Source organism: Chelmon rostratus, chromosome 21 (assembly GCF_017976325.1).
Source record: "Chelmon rostratus isolate fCheRos1 chromosome 21, fCheRos1.pri, whole genome shotgun sequence".
NCBI classification, from domain to species: Eukaryota; Metazoa; Chordata; class Actinopteri; order Chaetodontiformes; family Chaetodontidae; genus Chelmon; species Chelmon rostratus.
This window is the reverse complement of record NC_055678.1, coordinates 11,199,705-11,217,515: the sequence shown is the minus strand read 5'-3', so window position 1 is coordinate 11,217,515 and position 17,811 is coordinate 11,199,705. Positions and strand designations below refer to the sequence as shown.

At 42.1% G+C, this 17,811-nt stretch overlaps 1 protein-coding gene across 1 annotated transcript in view; it reads left to right on the top strand.

Annotated features, from left to right (window-relative positions):
• LOC121624435 (protocadherin-15-like) overlaps positions 1-17,811 on the top strand; it is a 181,265-nt gene that overhangs the window by 46,268 nt on the left and 117,186 nt on the right. Inside the window, exons 5-9 of the mRNA XM_041962063.1 lie at positions 2,758-2,918; positions 3,453-3,608; positions 8,998-9,117; positions 9,888-9,998; positions 14,510-14,686. Coding sequence (XP_041817997.1) covers positions 2,758-2,918; positions 3,453-3,608; positions 8,998-9,117; positions 9,888-9,998; positions 14,510-14,686 — 725 coding nt within the window. The remainder of the gene's footprint in view (positions 1-2,757; positions 2,919-3,452; positions 3,609-8,997; positions 9,118-9,887; positions 9,999-14,509; positions 14,687-17,811) is intronic.

Sequence of the window (17,811 nt, the reverse complement as noted above, 5' to 3'; positions counted from 1 at the left end):
GTATGCCTCCATACTTTTGAATGCTTTCATTTGGCTTCCAGAGTAGAACGGCGTTTGAATGAGCAGGAAGTTGTTTATATCTGCCGTCTCAATAGCAGGCAAATCGTTCAGTTCAGCTAAAAAATCGCTCCTCCTCATAACGTAAAGGTCACATCCAACATATGCTCTGATTTTGTGTTTATACGTATTTTAATCTAAACTAGCACAGTAAGATGAGTCCATGACCAAACGTCAGCTAATGAATGGATTTCAGGTCAGATTGACTCTGTGTAGGCTTCTGTGGTTCTGCTAGTCGCCCTCGCTCATCACCCCCACCAGGAGCTGAACTTGCAGGTAGATGTAATGATTACTTTCCAGTCCGAGCTTCACACCTGGCTGACACCCGAGCAGTGTCGCCTCATTCACTTAAACTAATGTCCTGTAAAAATTTCTATTAATGCGCCGCACAATGCTCGTTTTCTCCTGATATTCTCTTTACTTCTATCAGCCTCTCATTCAACCCAATCTGTCTCAGCTCACTCTCCTCTGCGAGCCTCCTCCTCTCTCTTGCCCTCTAATTGCTCTTTGTGCTTCTTTTTCTTGGACAGTTCCTTTTTCTTTCCGCTGTCTGTGTTGCTGCACACACTCGCGGCTTCACGCACTTCTGGCTGTGTGCTTTAACACACGGGTCAATTTAATCAGGTGCTGCCGAGTGCAGTGTTCAGTCACACCTCCTATGAAGTGAGGTCACTGTGAAAAGCGCCCATTTATATTAGACGGTGTATGGGATTAAATTAGAAACAGTCGCACAAGGTGTAGGCACTATCCGTCTCTATCTTCTCTGCCTGTACTCGTGTTTTTTTCTTTTTACTCATTTGGCAAGACAGTGGCAAAAAACTAGAAGCGAGGTAGCCGGAAGATGGCATGGAATGAAACTCTGCTAATGGATTCTATTTTTTCTTCCATTTCTTACATAAAGACACCAATTTCATTACATTTCTCTGTTTATTTAACATCAGGAAATCACAGCAAGGCATTTGACATGGTTTCCATGGTAGCACAGAAGGCCATGACCCAATTTTATGTATGGCAGATCAGATACGAGATCATTCGGGGTGTGTGGTGCGTGCGTGCGTGTGCACACATGGAGAGAAAGTATTAAGTTTTCTAGCATGCGCACATACAGCAAACACACTGTTGGCCTCCTCAACTTTTTACAATTCGTCTTTATCTCTCATTTTCTGTTGCTCTTCCTTTGTCTCTCTCTCTCTCTCTCTCTCACACACACACACACGCACACGCACACACCCACACACACTCACACACACCCAGGTTTGGATGGTCATTTGTGACAGTCCAGAGGTGTCGAGGTGAACTGCTAGCTTCTGTTAAAGGGCAGATGCCAAATGAAATTCTTCATGAACTTTGCTCTTTGTCCGCTTACACTCTAATGTTGTACCCATGACAACACACACACACACACACACACGGATGTTTAGGCTGAAAAACCTGCAGCGTTTATCAATGTGCAGCTGTTTCACACACACAGCATGTCGGGCCTGATCTGGGTCTCTCGTGACTTAAAACCATACTGAGTCAAGCGGTTTCACGTTCTGCTTCTCCATGTTTTTCTTCTTCTTCCTCCTCACATATTAAAATGACCCTTGACAGATGATGGTAGTGTATTTTCATCCTGGCAACCACGCATTGGCTTATTAAACTCGCCAAACACACAAATTAACACGTGAACTTCGCCAAGTGCGAATCAAAATACTTAAAACTCTGGCCGAAGTTGCGCTTGAAATCTCTGTGAGATCCAGTCGTTTATTTAATCACATCTTAGGTCTGTGTGGGAGTTTGAATATTGAGATATTAACACAAAGAAGTTGAAAACGCTGTGAAGTTTGGCATCAGCGCTCTGTTTTTCTTGCCTCTGTCAATCACTAATAAAGTCAGGACATCTAGATGACTCTCCATCTGATTTTTCTTCATCTTGTGAGACTAGGCTTCTCCGACCCCTCGTCCTCCTCTCCTACAACTGCTTCCTGGCTTTGTGTCGACTGACAGAAAATATGCATCGCCTGAAAATATCCAGCTGACAGTTTCCATTTGAATCACGTCTCGTCTCCCTGTTTGTATCTCTCCTTTCAATATTCCTCCTGTTCCCAAATCGCTCCTCCGCCCACATTTGCCTGCGTTAAATGAATCAAGTTTCATCCCATCTGTGCCGACCGTCTTATTAAAATGTTTACTTTTATTGATTTTGAGTGGGGTTATTTTTGTGGAAAAATTATGCAGATGAAAGTGTTGAAGTCATAAGAACATTTGCTGCGTCCCGGCAGACCGGCTTTCGCTCTCTTTCTCTGAAATGTTGATCTTGTTTTGTGGTCCAGCTGGTTTTAAGTATTCCAGGTACTGTATACAGAAGACAGAGTAGCTTCCATATTTGATCTGCCATATTTAATTTAATCTTACAGGGTTTCACTTGTACTCTCTCTCTCTTTATGTTTGTGTGCTTCTTCTTCTAATTGACCTTGACCTTGGTTACAACCTTAATACAATTTCCCAGTATAAATAATGAATGGAGAACAGGAAGAAAAGCAGACGGTTCTCTTTGAACTGTCTCTGCTTCCTTTTCTTTCACTAATAATGTTTGATATATGACCATTTCTCTGCAGAAATTATTTGAATTCTATTCTATTTTCCAGGAACTGTGGACTTTATGTCTCACTCTCTCCAGCTGTTGGGCTAATACAGGTGTTGTTATTGTGTTCTCAGGAACGTTATTGGTGGAGAACATGCAGATAAACGGCGTGGCTGAGGGTCCGGATCGTACCATCTCTCTGTCTCTAAGGGATAACTACGACCACTGGGTGATCCTTGACCCTTCCAAACAGGCTCTTTACCTCAACAGCACCGGACGGGTTCTGGACAGAGACGTAAGGCAGCTGAACTGTGTCTTACCCTGCACCCTCTATTTTGCTCTTCTTAGCCTGGCTCCTCAATATCAAATAACTGAAACTGAAATCTTAATGAATCTGGTGTGTCACACGATCACACAGGTATTACTACTGTTGCTGAAGTTAATAGCACATTTAATATAACGCTGTTTCAGCAGATGGAGATAATACCTCCTTGTTTGTTTGGCTTTTTCAATTGACCAGGGGATAAATACAGCAGACGCACATTTTCACGGCTCTCTAACTTTTTCCAGCTATTGTGAGAAACTCAGAGAGTTTTAGCTCCATCTCCACTGGAAAACAACCAGCCGCCTGCTGCTTTGCTTTGTAAAGTAATCCAACAGATATTCTTTAAAGTCTGATCTGGCACAAAAACTATAGTACAAGATGCAGGCAGCCGTCTGTGCAATAGTTTGATTTATATTGTTTTATTTTCTGATTAATTATTTATTGGTACTGTACGATTGTAGCTTTTAACCACACATCTTCCCCCTCTGTTTTTTCCCTCTCCAGCCCCCCTCCTACATTCAGTCCATTGTGGTTCAGGTTCAGTGCACCAATGAGCTGGTCGGCACTGTGATTTTACACGAAGTTCGCATCGTTGTTCGAGACCGCAATGACAACGCACCGCATTTCCAACAGCCAAGATACTACGTCGCTGTCAGTGAGGTAAAACACACACACACACACACACACACATGCAGAGAAACACATATATGAACACACACAACCTCTGTCTCTCGCAGGCATGTAGTGAAGTAAAAAAAAAAAAATTCCATAAAGCTCAGTGTGGTGGAAATTCTTTACAGTCTTTCACCTAAATCAAGAGCCATTTATTGCACTTATCCTGCAGCGCCACTGTCTTTAACGGTGGCAGGTACAGGACTCATGGGTCTGAGACCAGAGGGGGCAGCTACAGTCCAGTCCAGCATGAGTACAACAGATCAGCTGTGCTGCACCATTTTTTTCCCATGCTGCTATGGGGGTCATGTATGGGGCTAATAACGGAAGCTGCATCCACACAGACCTGCGCTCAGAAAAAGTAGCCTGGCATAGGTGCATACTGCGATGCATTTTAAATAAACCTCCACCAAATAGTATCGTATGTGGCGCTTTGCTGTCAGACTAAAGTTGAGGGGCAGTACTGTAAGCAGGGAAGAAGAGTTTTTTGGGCAGCCAAGAAGAGGATCTGAATCTGTTTTTCGGAGGCTTCTAGAATAGTCTTTAAGATGCCAATCCCACAGTTAGTGTGTCCTCCGGAGTGTTGGGGAGCAGAATTTAACTAGAGGAGGTTCAAACTTAAACTGGACAAGGATACATGTAGCCTGCTGCCAGCACAGACCAAGGCGCACCCACTAGAATATCTCATTATACAGTCTTCCACAGCCTGTCCAACTCAATCTGTCTTCTCAGCCTCTCTTCCTCTCTTGGCCTCTCTCTTCTCTGCTTTTGCAGCTCTCCCTCCCCCCCTCCCCCCCCCACGTCCATGCCCCCTCACCACTCCCAGCTCTTCATTATGTCACCTTTTCTCAACCTCTCCACCTTTCCTCTGCCACACTCTATATATTTCTGGTTGTCTCTCCTCCTCCTCCTCCACCCCACCACCTTTTACAGCGCTCCAGTTTCTCATTACTCCTACTAAAAAAATTCCGTCCGTTCACTCCAACGACCACCATACAATTTAGGAGATGCATCGTAAAGAACTCTAAAATATGATCCCTGTGCCAGACCAAGGTAAATGTGGCGGTAATAATTTAAAAAAAGTGAATACATTTATTCTGATGTGGGTATTAATTATTTAATTTTAATGCAAGTCTGCTCATTAGGCAGACAGCTATTGTCTAATTCACTCCGGTTGCCCCCAGAACTCCAGCCACCTAATGTATTAGATTTGACTCAGGAGTTTATCCAGCTTTATCTTCATTAAAGCTGCTTTTACTTGTCTATTACTAACAATTACTGAGTGCAAGAAATTGAGGCTGACACATAGGAGAGGCGGTATGGTTATTTATAAGAACACAGTTTATGAATTATGAATTTTTTTATGAATTTATGAGTTCTCTGTGAAACTTTCTGGGGACAAGGTGATCCTTGTGTCTGATTTCATGAGCTGGCCCTGGTGTCTGAGTCTGGAGTTGTTTCAGTAGGGCCGTATCCAAAAGAGGCAAACTGACAGCACGAGTTGTTCTGAAGACCATTGTTGGATCAGTGGGAGGCAGAGATAACCCTGTTGAGGGAGATGATGAAACAAATCATCGGTGCAGCAGCTAAATAAAACTTAATCTCAAATGTTTCTTGTGCCGCGTGGAGATTAGACTTCTGTTTTGACACATAATCACGGAAAATACAGCACGGTAATTTGTGGCTGGCAAAGTTCTTCCTTTCATGTGCTGCGGCGAGTGTTCAGCTTTCAGGTTCAGAATTTCTCTCAGAAAAATCGTAACTAGGTATCTCCCTCAATATCTAGATTCTTTTGTTTTCTGCTATTGAATGAATTATCTTGTTTAAAGTGAAATTTAAAGCACAAATGAAAACCAAACACCAATATGGAATTTATTTGCTGTTTATTTGTGCATTCTTGGCCACTGACTACATCTCATCTACAGTTGGTACATTATACATAACTACTGTCTAATCATCATGCTTGTTCTTAAGTTTGTTTTTTTTACTGATTTTGTCAAAATAAAGAACAAACAGCTTCCATAATTTCAGATATGCTAGCCGTCAGTGGTTAGCTACTATAGCTAAATTGAACATAAAGTCCTTCTTTAACATGAATTTCTTTGAACTTTGAACTCTCCCTGCACTAAAAATTACTCCTTAGCAGTTGTTGCTCCTCAGCATACTCTCCATGCTTTGGCTACTGTAAAGCTGGCTGCTGGTGGGGGTGCTTTCATTTTGCAGAGAGTGCTTTTGGGCTAAAGTCATGTTTGGTTTTTCCTTTTTTTGAAAATGTTAATGCGCTTAATGGGACATTAAAACAACCTTTCTTACATGAACAGATGAAACTAACTGAAATGTCATATTTCCGCCATGTTTTCTACATTTTTTCAATGTTTGAGGTTTGACTGGTTCTTCATCTTGTTGCGCCCTCTTCTGCAATTTTAAAGTGGTTTTCCGACTGGAGAATTGGTGCCACCCACTGCTTATCTCAACGAACCAACTACTAGTGATAGCATAACACTGATGGATGGAAACAAACATTCATTCGCGTTGTATTTTGCAGATTTTCTCAAAATGCTGTTAAAGTTTGAGATATATTTGGATGGAAATGCAGCTGGTGAGAAATACCAAGCAATAAAGCAGAGAGTTAGGATCCTCTGCACAAATAAACAATAAAAGCGACAGTAATATCTGTCCACTCGAAACCGTTGAAGCTAATCTGTCTTATTCTTTCCTGTGTTTAAATTCCATGACAGTAGCAAACTGGTCCACACATCCATCACTTTTTTCATACTTACTGATCAAACCACCAATTGCTGTGTCATCAGCAAATTTAACGTTGAAAGCATCAGATGAGTGAGCCCTACATCGGTTTGTATAAAGAGTAAATAGAACCAGAGAGATAACATCCCTTGTGGGGCCGTGGTGTTTAGGTGTAGGACACTGCAGCATTTACTCTGACACACTGCGATCTATCAGTCAAAAAGGACTGATAATGCTGCAGTTCACCTCTAACTGTAACAACCTTTCCATTAAAATATGCACACCTTAAGTGATGAATGCAGATGAATGGTCTTTAAACGCAGCACGGGCTTAGCGTTTTGTTTGATGAGTCATTTTAAGTCAGTGACAGTAAATTCTATGCAATACATGCAAAAAAGCATCTGTGCTCCTCCCCCTCATATATGCAGAATGCAGAAGGTCAGATTTGTTTTGCAACTCACTTACAACACAATCAAACACTTTTCTGTCCAGACTCTTCATCACAATAGATGTCAGGACTACAGGACAGTCGTCATTTAAGATCTGTGGTTTTGATGATTTTGGGACAGGCACTATAAGTAGTGATTTCCAGGCTCTGGAGTGTGTATCAAGTGTGATCTGGAACAAAACTAAGCTCTTTCTACACTCCTTCAGTACCCTACCAGTTGATCTACCAGGACCAGCCACCTTTCTTATGTTAATCCTTTTAAAAGTTCAACAAAGTTCCTTTGCTGTTATGATAACTTCCTGGCCAGGGCTAAGTTGTAGCCTAACAAATCCCACTCAGTATTGACAGCTGATGTTTCAAACCTGCCATAAAATGTATTGAATTTATTAACAAAGGTCAAATAATCCCCGTAATTACCTGCAAGTGCTTTCTTACACTCCCCATCATTCCTGCCTCAGGTTCTTCTCCCTCATCTTCCCTTCTATCTTCTGCTTATAGTTATGTTTACACCTAAAGACACTTTGCCATCGGTATAACATTGTCCACACTGAAGTGCACCACAGTTTTGAGCTCATCCAAGTTCTCACTGGTATCTTTGAAGATGCTCCATGATGAACAGTCCAAACATGTTCACAGACAATCTGCTGATTCATCATTCCACATTCCATGTCTGGATGGTCCTGAGATGAGGTTTGCCGGTTTTAAGCTGCTGTTTATAGAGAGGGATCAGGTAGCTTCTTGGTGGTTTTAGATGCCACCTCCTCTCACCTCTTGTGGGACGGATAATATTCTTTTATAGAACAGCCATTGAAATCCCACAATATGAATTTCAGGGAATCGGGAGCAGCGTTTTCCAACCAAACCACAGTATCATACATTACATCTGCAGCAGCCCGAGCATTCCTTCTCGAATGAATAGAGACGACAGTAATAAATAACTGTCCAGACTCCCCAGGGAGATAGAAGGGTCTAAATGACGGGAACAGAAGCTCAGTATCCTCCCAACAGTGTGACTCTCCAAGTGTGTAGTTCTTGTACCGTTTCTTATTTACATACAGAGGATGCACACACCTCCACCTGCTTTTCCTCCCGTCTCCAGTGGATCCCAGTGATCACAGGATCACTAAACTCTGCTTCAAGAAAAGGGGAATTTTCAATAGTATTCTGAAATACCTCACAACTGACTGAAGCTCTGCTGCTTGGGGAGGGAGCTTGTGTTTGCAACGGTTGCTGTTTGTAGAGGCGCCCAGTTACCACGGGCCCGGACCCTCCATCACACTAATGCACGCCATCCTCTCTGCCTTCTTACTGCTGATGTGTCTGCTCCTCTACTGCACTCCCTCTGCCGTTCCAGGGAGACATTGTCCCAGTCATCACGCTGTCTCAACTGCCAGAGTTGTTCCCGGATGTACCGCAGAATGCTGTGGAAGCGCGCTCTCCTGCTGTTAAAGCCTGTGTCGGCAGCAGCAGATAGAAAACAAGCATGTGCTACTAGATACATCTGTCGCGCCTTCCATGTAATTCAGACATTCAGGGTTGGTGTTGTACTTTGATTACAGGCAACAAAATGTGCAAAAACAAAAGAACTAACAGCCAAATGTATCTGACATGCCACAGTCATCCCATCAACACCTTGCAGCAACAGGAAGAAGGTGGTAATCTCAGAAACCAAACCAAAATAAAGATATCCACGCTTTCTTTTTTCCTGGGATGGACAAGCACTCAACATAACAGACATGAGTTTCTATTACACAATGTCCCGCCTTTATCGAATGATTTCTATTGGACGGGCCAACGAGGTGTAACAAACATTCACAGGAGCAACAGAGAGACAGAGCCAGCCAAAGACAGAGCATTTGACAAACCACACTCCCTGTGTTGTCATTTCCAGAGCCTTCTCAAGCCCGTTTGAGCACAATACACATGAAACTGCAAAACATTTTCTGTTTGTTTTGTAGAGACAGTGGGGTATCGAGATCCCTTACATCCAGACGCGTGAGAGGGGTTTTTAATGCCCCCCCGACATCTCTGCCACATATAGACAGTAGATGTTTGCATGACGCTGTCAGGAAGACAAGACACAACAATACAGGATATTGCTGTTTGATGTGTATGAAAGTGTTGAAGTCTTTGTGAGCTTGTAGACAAAGATTTCGAAATTCTCTACCTCTGTTGTGTTTTCAGCTGACGCCAGTAGGAACCACCATCTTCTCTGGTTTCTGGGGGAACAATGGGGCAGCAGACATTGACGATGGTCCCAATGGACAGATAGAGTACACCATCCAGTACAACCCGAAAGACCCGGTAGGTTATTCATTTGACATATAACACCTGTCTCTACAGGTCTTCACAGACAAACAGCAAACACAGAGTCTTACCTGGCACAAGTTAATGGGGAAATTCAGACTCAGCGACCTACATAACATCTATTAGGATGAAATCAGGGTCCTTTCCAGAGTCATGGGTGTCCAGGAGCTAAAACACCGCTACAAAGCTCTGGTCTCAGCTGAGAGGACAGACCAAGAGGCCACGCTCTTGGAATTCAAGGAGCTGAAGAATGAGCTTCAGAAATCTGAAGTCTTGAACTCCCACAAGCTGAGCAGAGAAAAGGCGGCCTGCCCCTCGACAGCGAGGAACTTCTTCAACAACTGAAAAGAAACATTTAGTCTTAAGGCAGATGCTCGTCACCGAGCTCGCCGTGGCTGAGCAGGAGTAGATCTCAACAAAGAGCTCCAGAGAGAGAAAGACTCGAGGCTCCAGGCAGACACAGAAAGACTGGAGGTTGCTTCCTCAAACGCTCCAGAAAGAAACGGACTGGAGGAACCAGCAGAGACTGAAAACCACAAGGACTCTTGACTCCTTGTTATGTCTCTTTTGTTTTTTGTTCCCATATTTCCAATCTCATAGTAATTCATCAGTCTTTAGTTGTGTCTACTCATTATAACTCAGCGTAAAATTAAAATCATATTCTTGGAAGCCGGAAAAGAGGAATAGTAAAAAAGTGAAAAATGAATTGCTGACCCTGTAAGTGACTCACAATGTTTCTGTTTGTAATGTATCTGTGTGTGTTTCAGACAACAAACAGGACCTTTGACATCCCCCTGACACTGTTTGGCGCCGTTGTCCTCAGAGAAAGACTCAACTATGAAGAGATAACACGGTACCTGGTCATCATTCAGGCTAATGTAAGCGCTATTTATTTTTCAGATTTGCATGTTTGTATGCCTGCGCCTCTTTGTGCAGCCATCAATGATAAATTGAATATGATGTTGTCTCTTTTTCCATGACATAAAAAGTTGACGTTTTATAAAAGTTCTGGTTTTCATCTGAGAACTGTCATAAAGGATGTCTGGAAACTCTCTCCTGCTTGAGTGGGAGTTTAGTCTGCAGCCTAGAGTGTTGTTATGTTTATGGAATTTTTTATTATCATGATAACACTGCTGTTACACAGCCTTGGACCATTTCTACTCTGTCGAGTCAGCCTTAAGAGAACTATAAGCAGGTCCTTAATTATCACTAATGTCTTTGTTAATGTAATTGCGCTCCTCCTTTTATTCCACTGCACTCTCTTTATATATATTTATATAAGTGGTTTATAATAGTTATTTTCAGTCACCACACAAAACAGACTCATTGGGGAATGGTGGGAGACATTTGAAAGATCTTACTGAGGCATGAAAGAAAATTGTTTAAGTTGCTGATTGTGCCATTAAGGTTTTTTGTTGTGACAGGAAAACCTTGCTTACAAAAATGTTCTCAACAGAGTATTCTGGCAAATATTCATGTGCCTCAAGGCCCATTTACTCTGAAAGCATTATTAAAAGTCAACAGTACGCTGAAAGATTAATGCGTTTCTGACTGCTTGAAAGCTTGACGTATTCACGATTCATGTGAGTACAATATTAAGGGTGTTTGCAGGGACTGTGAATTTGCTGAATATAAATTCTTAGGAAGGACTTAGTAACCTTGTGAAACCAGGGGAAAACACCCTTGGCTGACCTTTTCAGGGCTTCTGTTCCATGAGAAAAAATGAAGCAGTGATCCCACAAAATTGTATTACCTAATCTAAACATGTCTACCAGCTATTTTTATTCTATCATATACCTGACATTTTACAGCGATAGATACATGTCATTAACATTTCATTAGCAACGGAAAGAATACATCAACATTTGGGGAAATATACTTGTTCACTTTCTTGCCAAGAGTTTGATGAGAAGATCAATACGATTCTCAGGCCTGAGCAATAAATATGAAGCGACAGCCAGGAAGCAGTTCTCTTAGCTTAGCTTAAAGACTGGAAGCAATGGGGAGCAGCTAGCTAGCCTGGTTCTGTAGTAAGTCTGCATACCGTCACCTTTACTGCTCACTCATTAGCACAATACCCTACGTGGTTTGTTGAAAAGTGTAAGAAGTTGTGGTCTGTTCTGTCATGCCATAAGTTAAGGCTTTTGAACTGACTGCAATCCATACTTAAGAAATAGCATGCTAGCTAGCTAATTCTTGCCTCATTTGTAGTCTGATAAACAGTAAATTCATCAAATTCTGCGCCCCATATCGCCAATTTCCAAGCTACACATAATACAGCCACTAACACCCACTGCACATACGGTTGGAAAATAGCATGCAAGCTTGCTAATTCTGGCCCCATTTGTGGTCTGACAAACAGTAAATTTATCCAATTCAGCTACTATAGTTGCATAATTTAAGGCTTCGCTGTTTCCACGAGAATGCAGCTGTCAAGGTTTTCATCTAAAGTGGGTTGGAAAAACATGAGATGCCTGCAGGCCACTGGCTAATGCTAACTGATTCCAATCTTTATGCTAAGCTAATACATGTAAAACACACAAGAGCGATATCCACCTTCTTATCCAATTCCTGGCAGAACAGTGAATAAGAGCGTTTCCCAAAATGTCGACCTATTCAATCAAGCCAAACAATATGTCTGAACTGTTTGAGGGATTTGTTTGTTATTATTTCTGAAAGCTTCAGCGGCAAACAACATATGTGGAGATGAAATAATTCCAAACCTGCAGTGGGGGCAGAGATTGAATAATTGCGAAATAGAAATACAATATTGGTGTTATTTTACGTACTGTGGAAGCTGTTCTCTGCTGTCACCATCTAGTTTACATTTCCACAGTTATTTTGCAATGCATGCAGTATATAATTAGATTCTTTGTGGTGTCAGTCGCTGCTTGAAATTAACTGCTGTCCTGGTTATGAAAGGCGCCCCACAAAAACATGGGTGCTACAGTAAAGTGTGAGAGGCGGCATGTTTTGAAGAGATTATTTCCTGGCAGAAGCCTCCATTTCTTTCATTTACTGTCAGGTGATTGACAATAAGGAGAGCATAATATGAAATGCAGTGATAGAGACGCACTCAGTTCAGGTGTCACTAAATAAGAGTAAAACACAAAGTTTAAGAAGGCCTAATTAAGGTTTTATGCTTCTTATCTTGTTTGGCCAATTTTCAAGTTCGTGGAACACAAAAAGAGTTATATTGCAAAAAAAACGAGTGCTGATATCTGCGACTGCTGCCTGATACGCAGACACACACAATGTGAAGCAGTTGAGAATCTAGATGTACAAACTTAGAATAGCAGATATTATGTGGGTTTTTTTATTTTTTATTTTTTTCCCCCAAGTGAAATGAACATGTGACAGTTGCATTGATCATTCAGTTGCAGAGAGTTTTTCAGTTTCCTGTAGGTTCCCTGATTTTGCTATTTTGTTCTGAGAGCTTTACAAAATGAAAAAAACAAACAAAAACCAAATGGTTTGTGTATATCTTAATTATCTTGAAATAAAAACTGAAAAACACAGCAGTTATATTGACCATTCAGATGAATGGGCCCCTTAAGTGTTTCCTGTGAATTTGCTGAGCAGCTACCTTTGTACGTAATTGGATGGCGGATACTTCACCAAAAGCAGAAAGACAGTAGCACTGGATTTAAAGATGTGTGCACAAAAGAGTGATTGCACATTCATGCCAAAGCAGAAATAAAAGTTTGTGAATAGCTTTACTTTCAGCGTCTGAGTACGGCTCTGAGTGTCTTTCAGCCGGTCGCATTGAAATTTCACGAGCGTCTCACTCAAACCCAGCTGTCTCAGCTTCAGGTCTCCTCTTCCTCTGGATAAAAAATAGTGTGTAAGCACATCCAGTTTTCTGTGTGTGTGAGACATCACACATACATACATTTTGGTGCTATACAAACATTTCCAGTGGGATGTATGATGGGGATTACGTGTCTTTTCTTTTTGAATGAGTGTGATAGGCCACCAGGTGTACCATTCATTCAGATCATGACATTGGCAGACTGGAATGAGAGCTCCTGGAAGAGATCTTTGCCCGGGGCGAAATGTTTAGTGATGGTGTCTTCCATTTGAACTTGGAAGTCAAGATTTCTCAGTTTCCAGTCTCAAATTTTCAACTGGAACTCCCCCCCGAGTTAGATTACTCACTCAACCTAGACCTTAAAACCCAACTCCGCACACTGGACTGCTACGAAACGACTGATTAAAACGCAGTGAGAACATTTTTTACACAATGAAAAACAAGCATAGCTTCTGCACTTGAGCTATTTGAGGCAGAGCTCATTTCCATGTCCATCTTGGTTTGGACTTGCTGTAATGGAACGCGGTCAACTCAGGAATGATGTCATTCTCAGCTCTGATTTCCGACCTCCGAGTAAATGAAACCATTAAATCCAGTATTGTCACTTAAGTCACTGTATTTCTGCTGCGTTCCAGTCAAACTCAGAGGTTGGTTTCCCTGCTGAAAGTTCCAACTTTCAACTGATGCACGCAAACGAAAAACATGGCTGACCCTGACAAACCGGTCCAACAAAGCACGAAGTAACAGACACCATTATACATTTTATTTTGCAGCGCTTTTATACTTACAGATAAATAGCATATTAAATACAGATAAATACACACTATGTTGCTGAAGTTTTCTAGTCCTGAGTCACCTGGAAGGCAGCATTAGAGCGAAGAAGAGAACAGTGGGGCCATTTTTTTAGGCTTTTTCTGGAAGGCTCAACACTGTGGAAATAAAAATGTGGATTTAGGGAATACAGTAGTTGTTTTCACCTCAGGCAAACCGGCAGACAGCAAACACCTGTGAGATCATGAAAATATCTTTGGACAAGCAAATGGTTTAGAAGAGCACCACTGCAGGTACAATGGTAACATCACTGAACAAAGTATCTCACACAAGTATAAAGAAAAGTCAGGAACTTTCTTTAGATGTTAATTCTGTTCACTGGGTTGATTAATCTGTTACCAAATGGATCAGCAACGATTAAAAACTGTGCATGACTCACCTTCATCACATATATAATGAAGCTTCTTGAAACTTTTTTAACGTATTTGCCATTGAGGCCAATAAAAATGGTCTAGCACTTGAACCAGTTCTAAACTCATTAGAAGTCTGTTTATTTGCTCTTGATGAGGTATAAAAAGAAGATAAATGATGTAAATGAAGATGGTAAGTAAAGTAGACACCAGCCTTTGAAGGCATGGAGCGATCCCTGCAGCTTTGTTGATTAGATTTTCTGAAAATATTCAGCAGGACTGGGTTGTGGTCACTTTCTATTCAAGACACAAAGATAAAGATATGCAGATATTGAAATAAGAAAGTGGAATATCATCCAAAATGAATATAAAAGCACTCTCTGCTCTGTCTTTCTAGGACCGAGCCCCTTATCCGAGTGAGCGCCGCACAGCCACCACCACTCTGACGGTGGATGTGCTGGACGGCGATGACCTGGGTCCCATGTTTCTACCTTGCACGCTTGTGGGAAACACCCGTGACTGTAGTCCCATCACATACAGGGCTAATGTACTGGAGCTGACTGAGCCGGTAAGCGTGTGCTATGTCATCAGGGTGTGTTATCTGCCTGTATTACATACTGTATTGTGTTTGTGTGCGTTTGTGTGACTGTGTGCACTGCTGCATTGCCATTTTACACTGAGGTTAGGGTTAATAGTGAGACCTAATCTCATCGGGCTCATCAGCATAATTTTGCACGCTTCTGCCTATTTCTACATACCCATACTTCACTGTTTAAAAATCCAAGACCTTCTAGAACTGTAAGTTATTCGTCAAATAATTTAAATTAAATTCTTTTAGCTGTGAACAGATGGTTGAAAAACCTAACAAGGGCAATCTTCCATCTTCCTTAATTTTGCTAACTCTCATAACAACGCTTGAAAATGAGACCTCGCTCGGCCCTGGATATCTGTTGTTTTTTCTTTGTTTTGTTTTTCAAATTGAGCTTTCAAACATTACATAAGGCGCCTGCAGTTAAGGTGAAAATATGAAACAGCTATTTATTTGACATTCAAAACTTTCCACGCAGCAAACTCGCCAATAAGTAATGAGATCAAAAACTAAAATCATCCATGTGGTGAAAATCAAGCTCCTGTTCTGTATGTGATCTGTAGCAGAAACTATGTTAAGCCTTCATAAACAATTAGCATCATTTTAAACTACACTGAACATTCCAATGACAAGGTGTTAGTCACATAATGAGGCCTGTAGAGTTCTAAACTGAAAGAATATGTAAGGGATAATGCCCGACGAGGTGTCCATTATCAGAAATTAATGGACGACGCGGAGGCGTGAACGAAGTCGCGAAGTCCATTCATTTCTGATAACGGACACCTCGAAGGGCATTATCCCGCTTATACCATGGTCACTTACGAAAAAAATAAATATTAAATCAATTATGAATACCTTAATGTTGTTTTTTACCGTTAAAAGTTTTTCACAAGAAGCGGCTGAGCGGACTATTTAATATCTCTCGTTGTGACGCGTTGCCAAGGTAACCAGCTCTGGCCACAGAACCTGCAGGTCAGTCGGCCGCAGCTCTTATATTAGGCCTAATCGGTGGAGGGAAGTGAAATGATTGCTTAACGTTATGTTACATTACAAAGTATCATTTCAGAGGACAAGTGCACCTCTTACCGCTTGTGTTTGTCCAGAGGATGATGCGAAAATTTGTTTCAAAGAATCCACAGATAGTTTCCTAAATCGTTTTTATTGCAAGAAATAGCCTCACTCTGATCATTAAATGGGTATCAAGCAAGTCAGGATTATGCGCTAGACTGACGTATTCAACGCCATCCTCATCTGTCTGGATGCTGAAAGACGTCATGGTCAGCTCACGGTTCCCCTTCCTGCCATGCCGAGCCAAACACAGCTGGATGTCAAACCACACCTTTCTGACCAGGCGGAGGGGCGTCTCGGGAGACAGCGCAGATGAACATCTGATTATCTCAAGGTCCGACTCAGGGATACGAGGATGATGGAAGCTGGTGTCTTTCCCACTCTTTCTGTAAGGCTTCAGTATCGCCTTAAAAACAGCATTAGCCTACTGCCCTTGAACACAGTGATGTTGACGTTTCTTAAGTGTCGATTAATGCCGGCGCTCAAACTCCTAAAACTGGCAACACTGTAATCTCCTCCTTCCTTAGTCGACTGGACAGACGCATAAAACAGTCGCAAAATGTCATTGAGAGTAGTGGCAGTGTAGCTCTCAAAGTTGATGTCCATGTTAACGTATGTTATGAGTTTCTGTTGCCACGGTTACCAACATTTGAGCCAGCGCAATAATTTAGAACAATCAGGCTATTTGACCGGAACTTCTTTTATAGGTGTCCTATAACACTTTTTAACGGACACCCTGCAGCCAATCAGAATCGAGTATACTTACCCAGACCATGGAATAAATTTATATTATTGCATCCATGTAGGCGATAGAACCATATTTATTTGAGGGAAGAAGCTTCTGTTACTGTGTTAAAGGTGATTTCTTGATCTGGCTCCCAGAATTCTGTCTTTTAACTCAAAATGAGTGTATTTAATGATGCTGAGACACTGCTTTGGACATAAAGTTAAAGTTAGTCTATGTTAATTCTGACAGATCACGCTGTAATTCTCTGGTGTAGCGTTATTTGAAAGCGGGTCTACCACACCGTGTGTTTATGCTTACACAGCTGAATATATCATTTTCCATTTGTATCTCGGGCATTTAGCTGATGCTGTTATCCAGAGCGACTTACAATACCACTTTGTAAATGAGACAAAGTTGCTGCAGGCGAAATCCTCAACTCTGACAAGTCAGCAGAGCATTCATCCCTCACCACACACAGGCGCGCACACACCCTCGATGGTGACGAGTTAGCAGCGCGTTCATGCCCCACACACACACCAACACACACACGCCCTTAACAGTGTCAAGGCAGTAGAGCGGTCATGCCTAACTGGACATTGTTTACTTCATCTCTTTGCTTATACTGAGATCTTTGTCACACCTGCACACACACACACACACACACACACACACACATATGCACGCTTCACTCCAGACACACTGAGGGAACTCTTTCTCTGCCTTCAAACCGTTCTCTCTTTCTTATCTCTCCTCGCTCACACACACACACACACTCTCACGGGCATGCACATGCACACACAGCTTTCTCCAAGCCAGCAGAGACACAGCGAGGAACAACAGGAGTAAATCAACTTTACACCTTGTGGTTTAGAGAAGGAGCAAGTGTACAGAGACAAGGACAGAGTTTGAGATGTAGAGGTGGGGTTGGTGGTAGTGGTGCTGGTGTGGAGGGGGGAATCAAACAGGAAGAAAGGTAAAGGCAGGCGCACAGAGAAGGAATGCTGGGAAACGACTCAAAGGGTTTTAAAATCTGAAGGGATGCTTAAAACACGTCGCATCAAACACAAAGACCATTTCTCGCTTGTCAATTTGCTCCCAATACACAACTGCTGCTCCACACGCTTCATTGATTTCAGTTGTTATAATCGTACAACGCCGCGCAGCAGTGACGACGGATGGGATCGCAGGTCGCTTTGCTGCTCCTGTCTGCTGGTGATCGTCCCTCTTCGAACGAGACTGCAATCCCGGGACGTTTTGCTGATGTCGCTTTTGAAGCTCAAGTTTAGGAGACCTGATGACCTTTTTCACAGCGGAC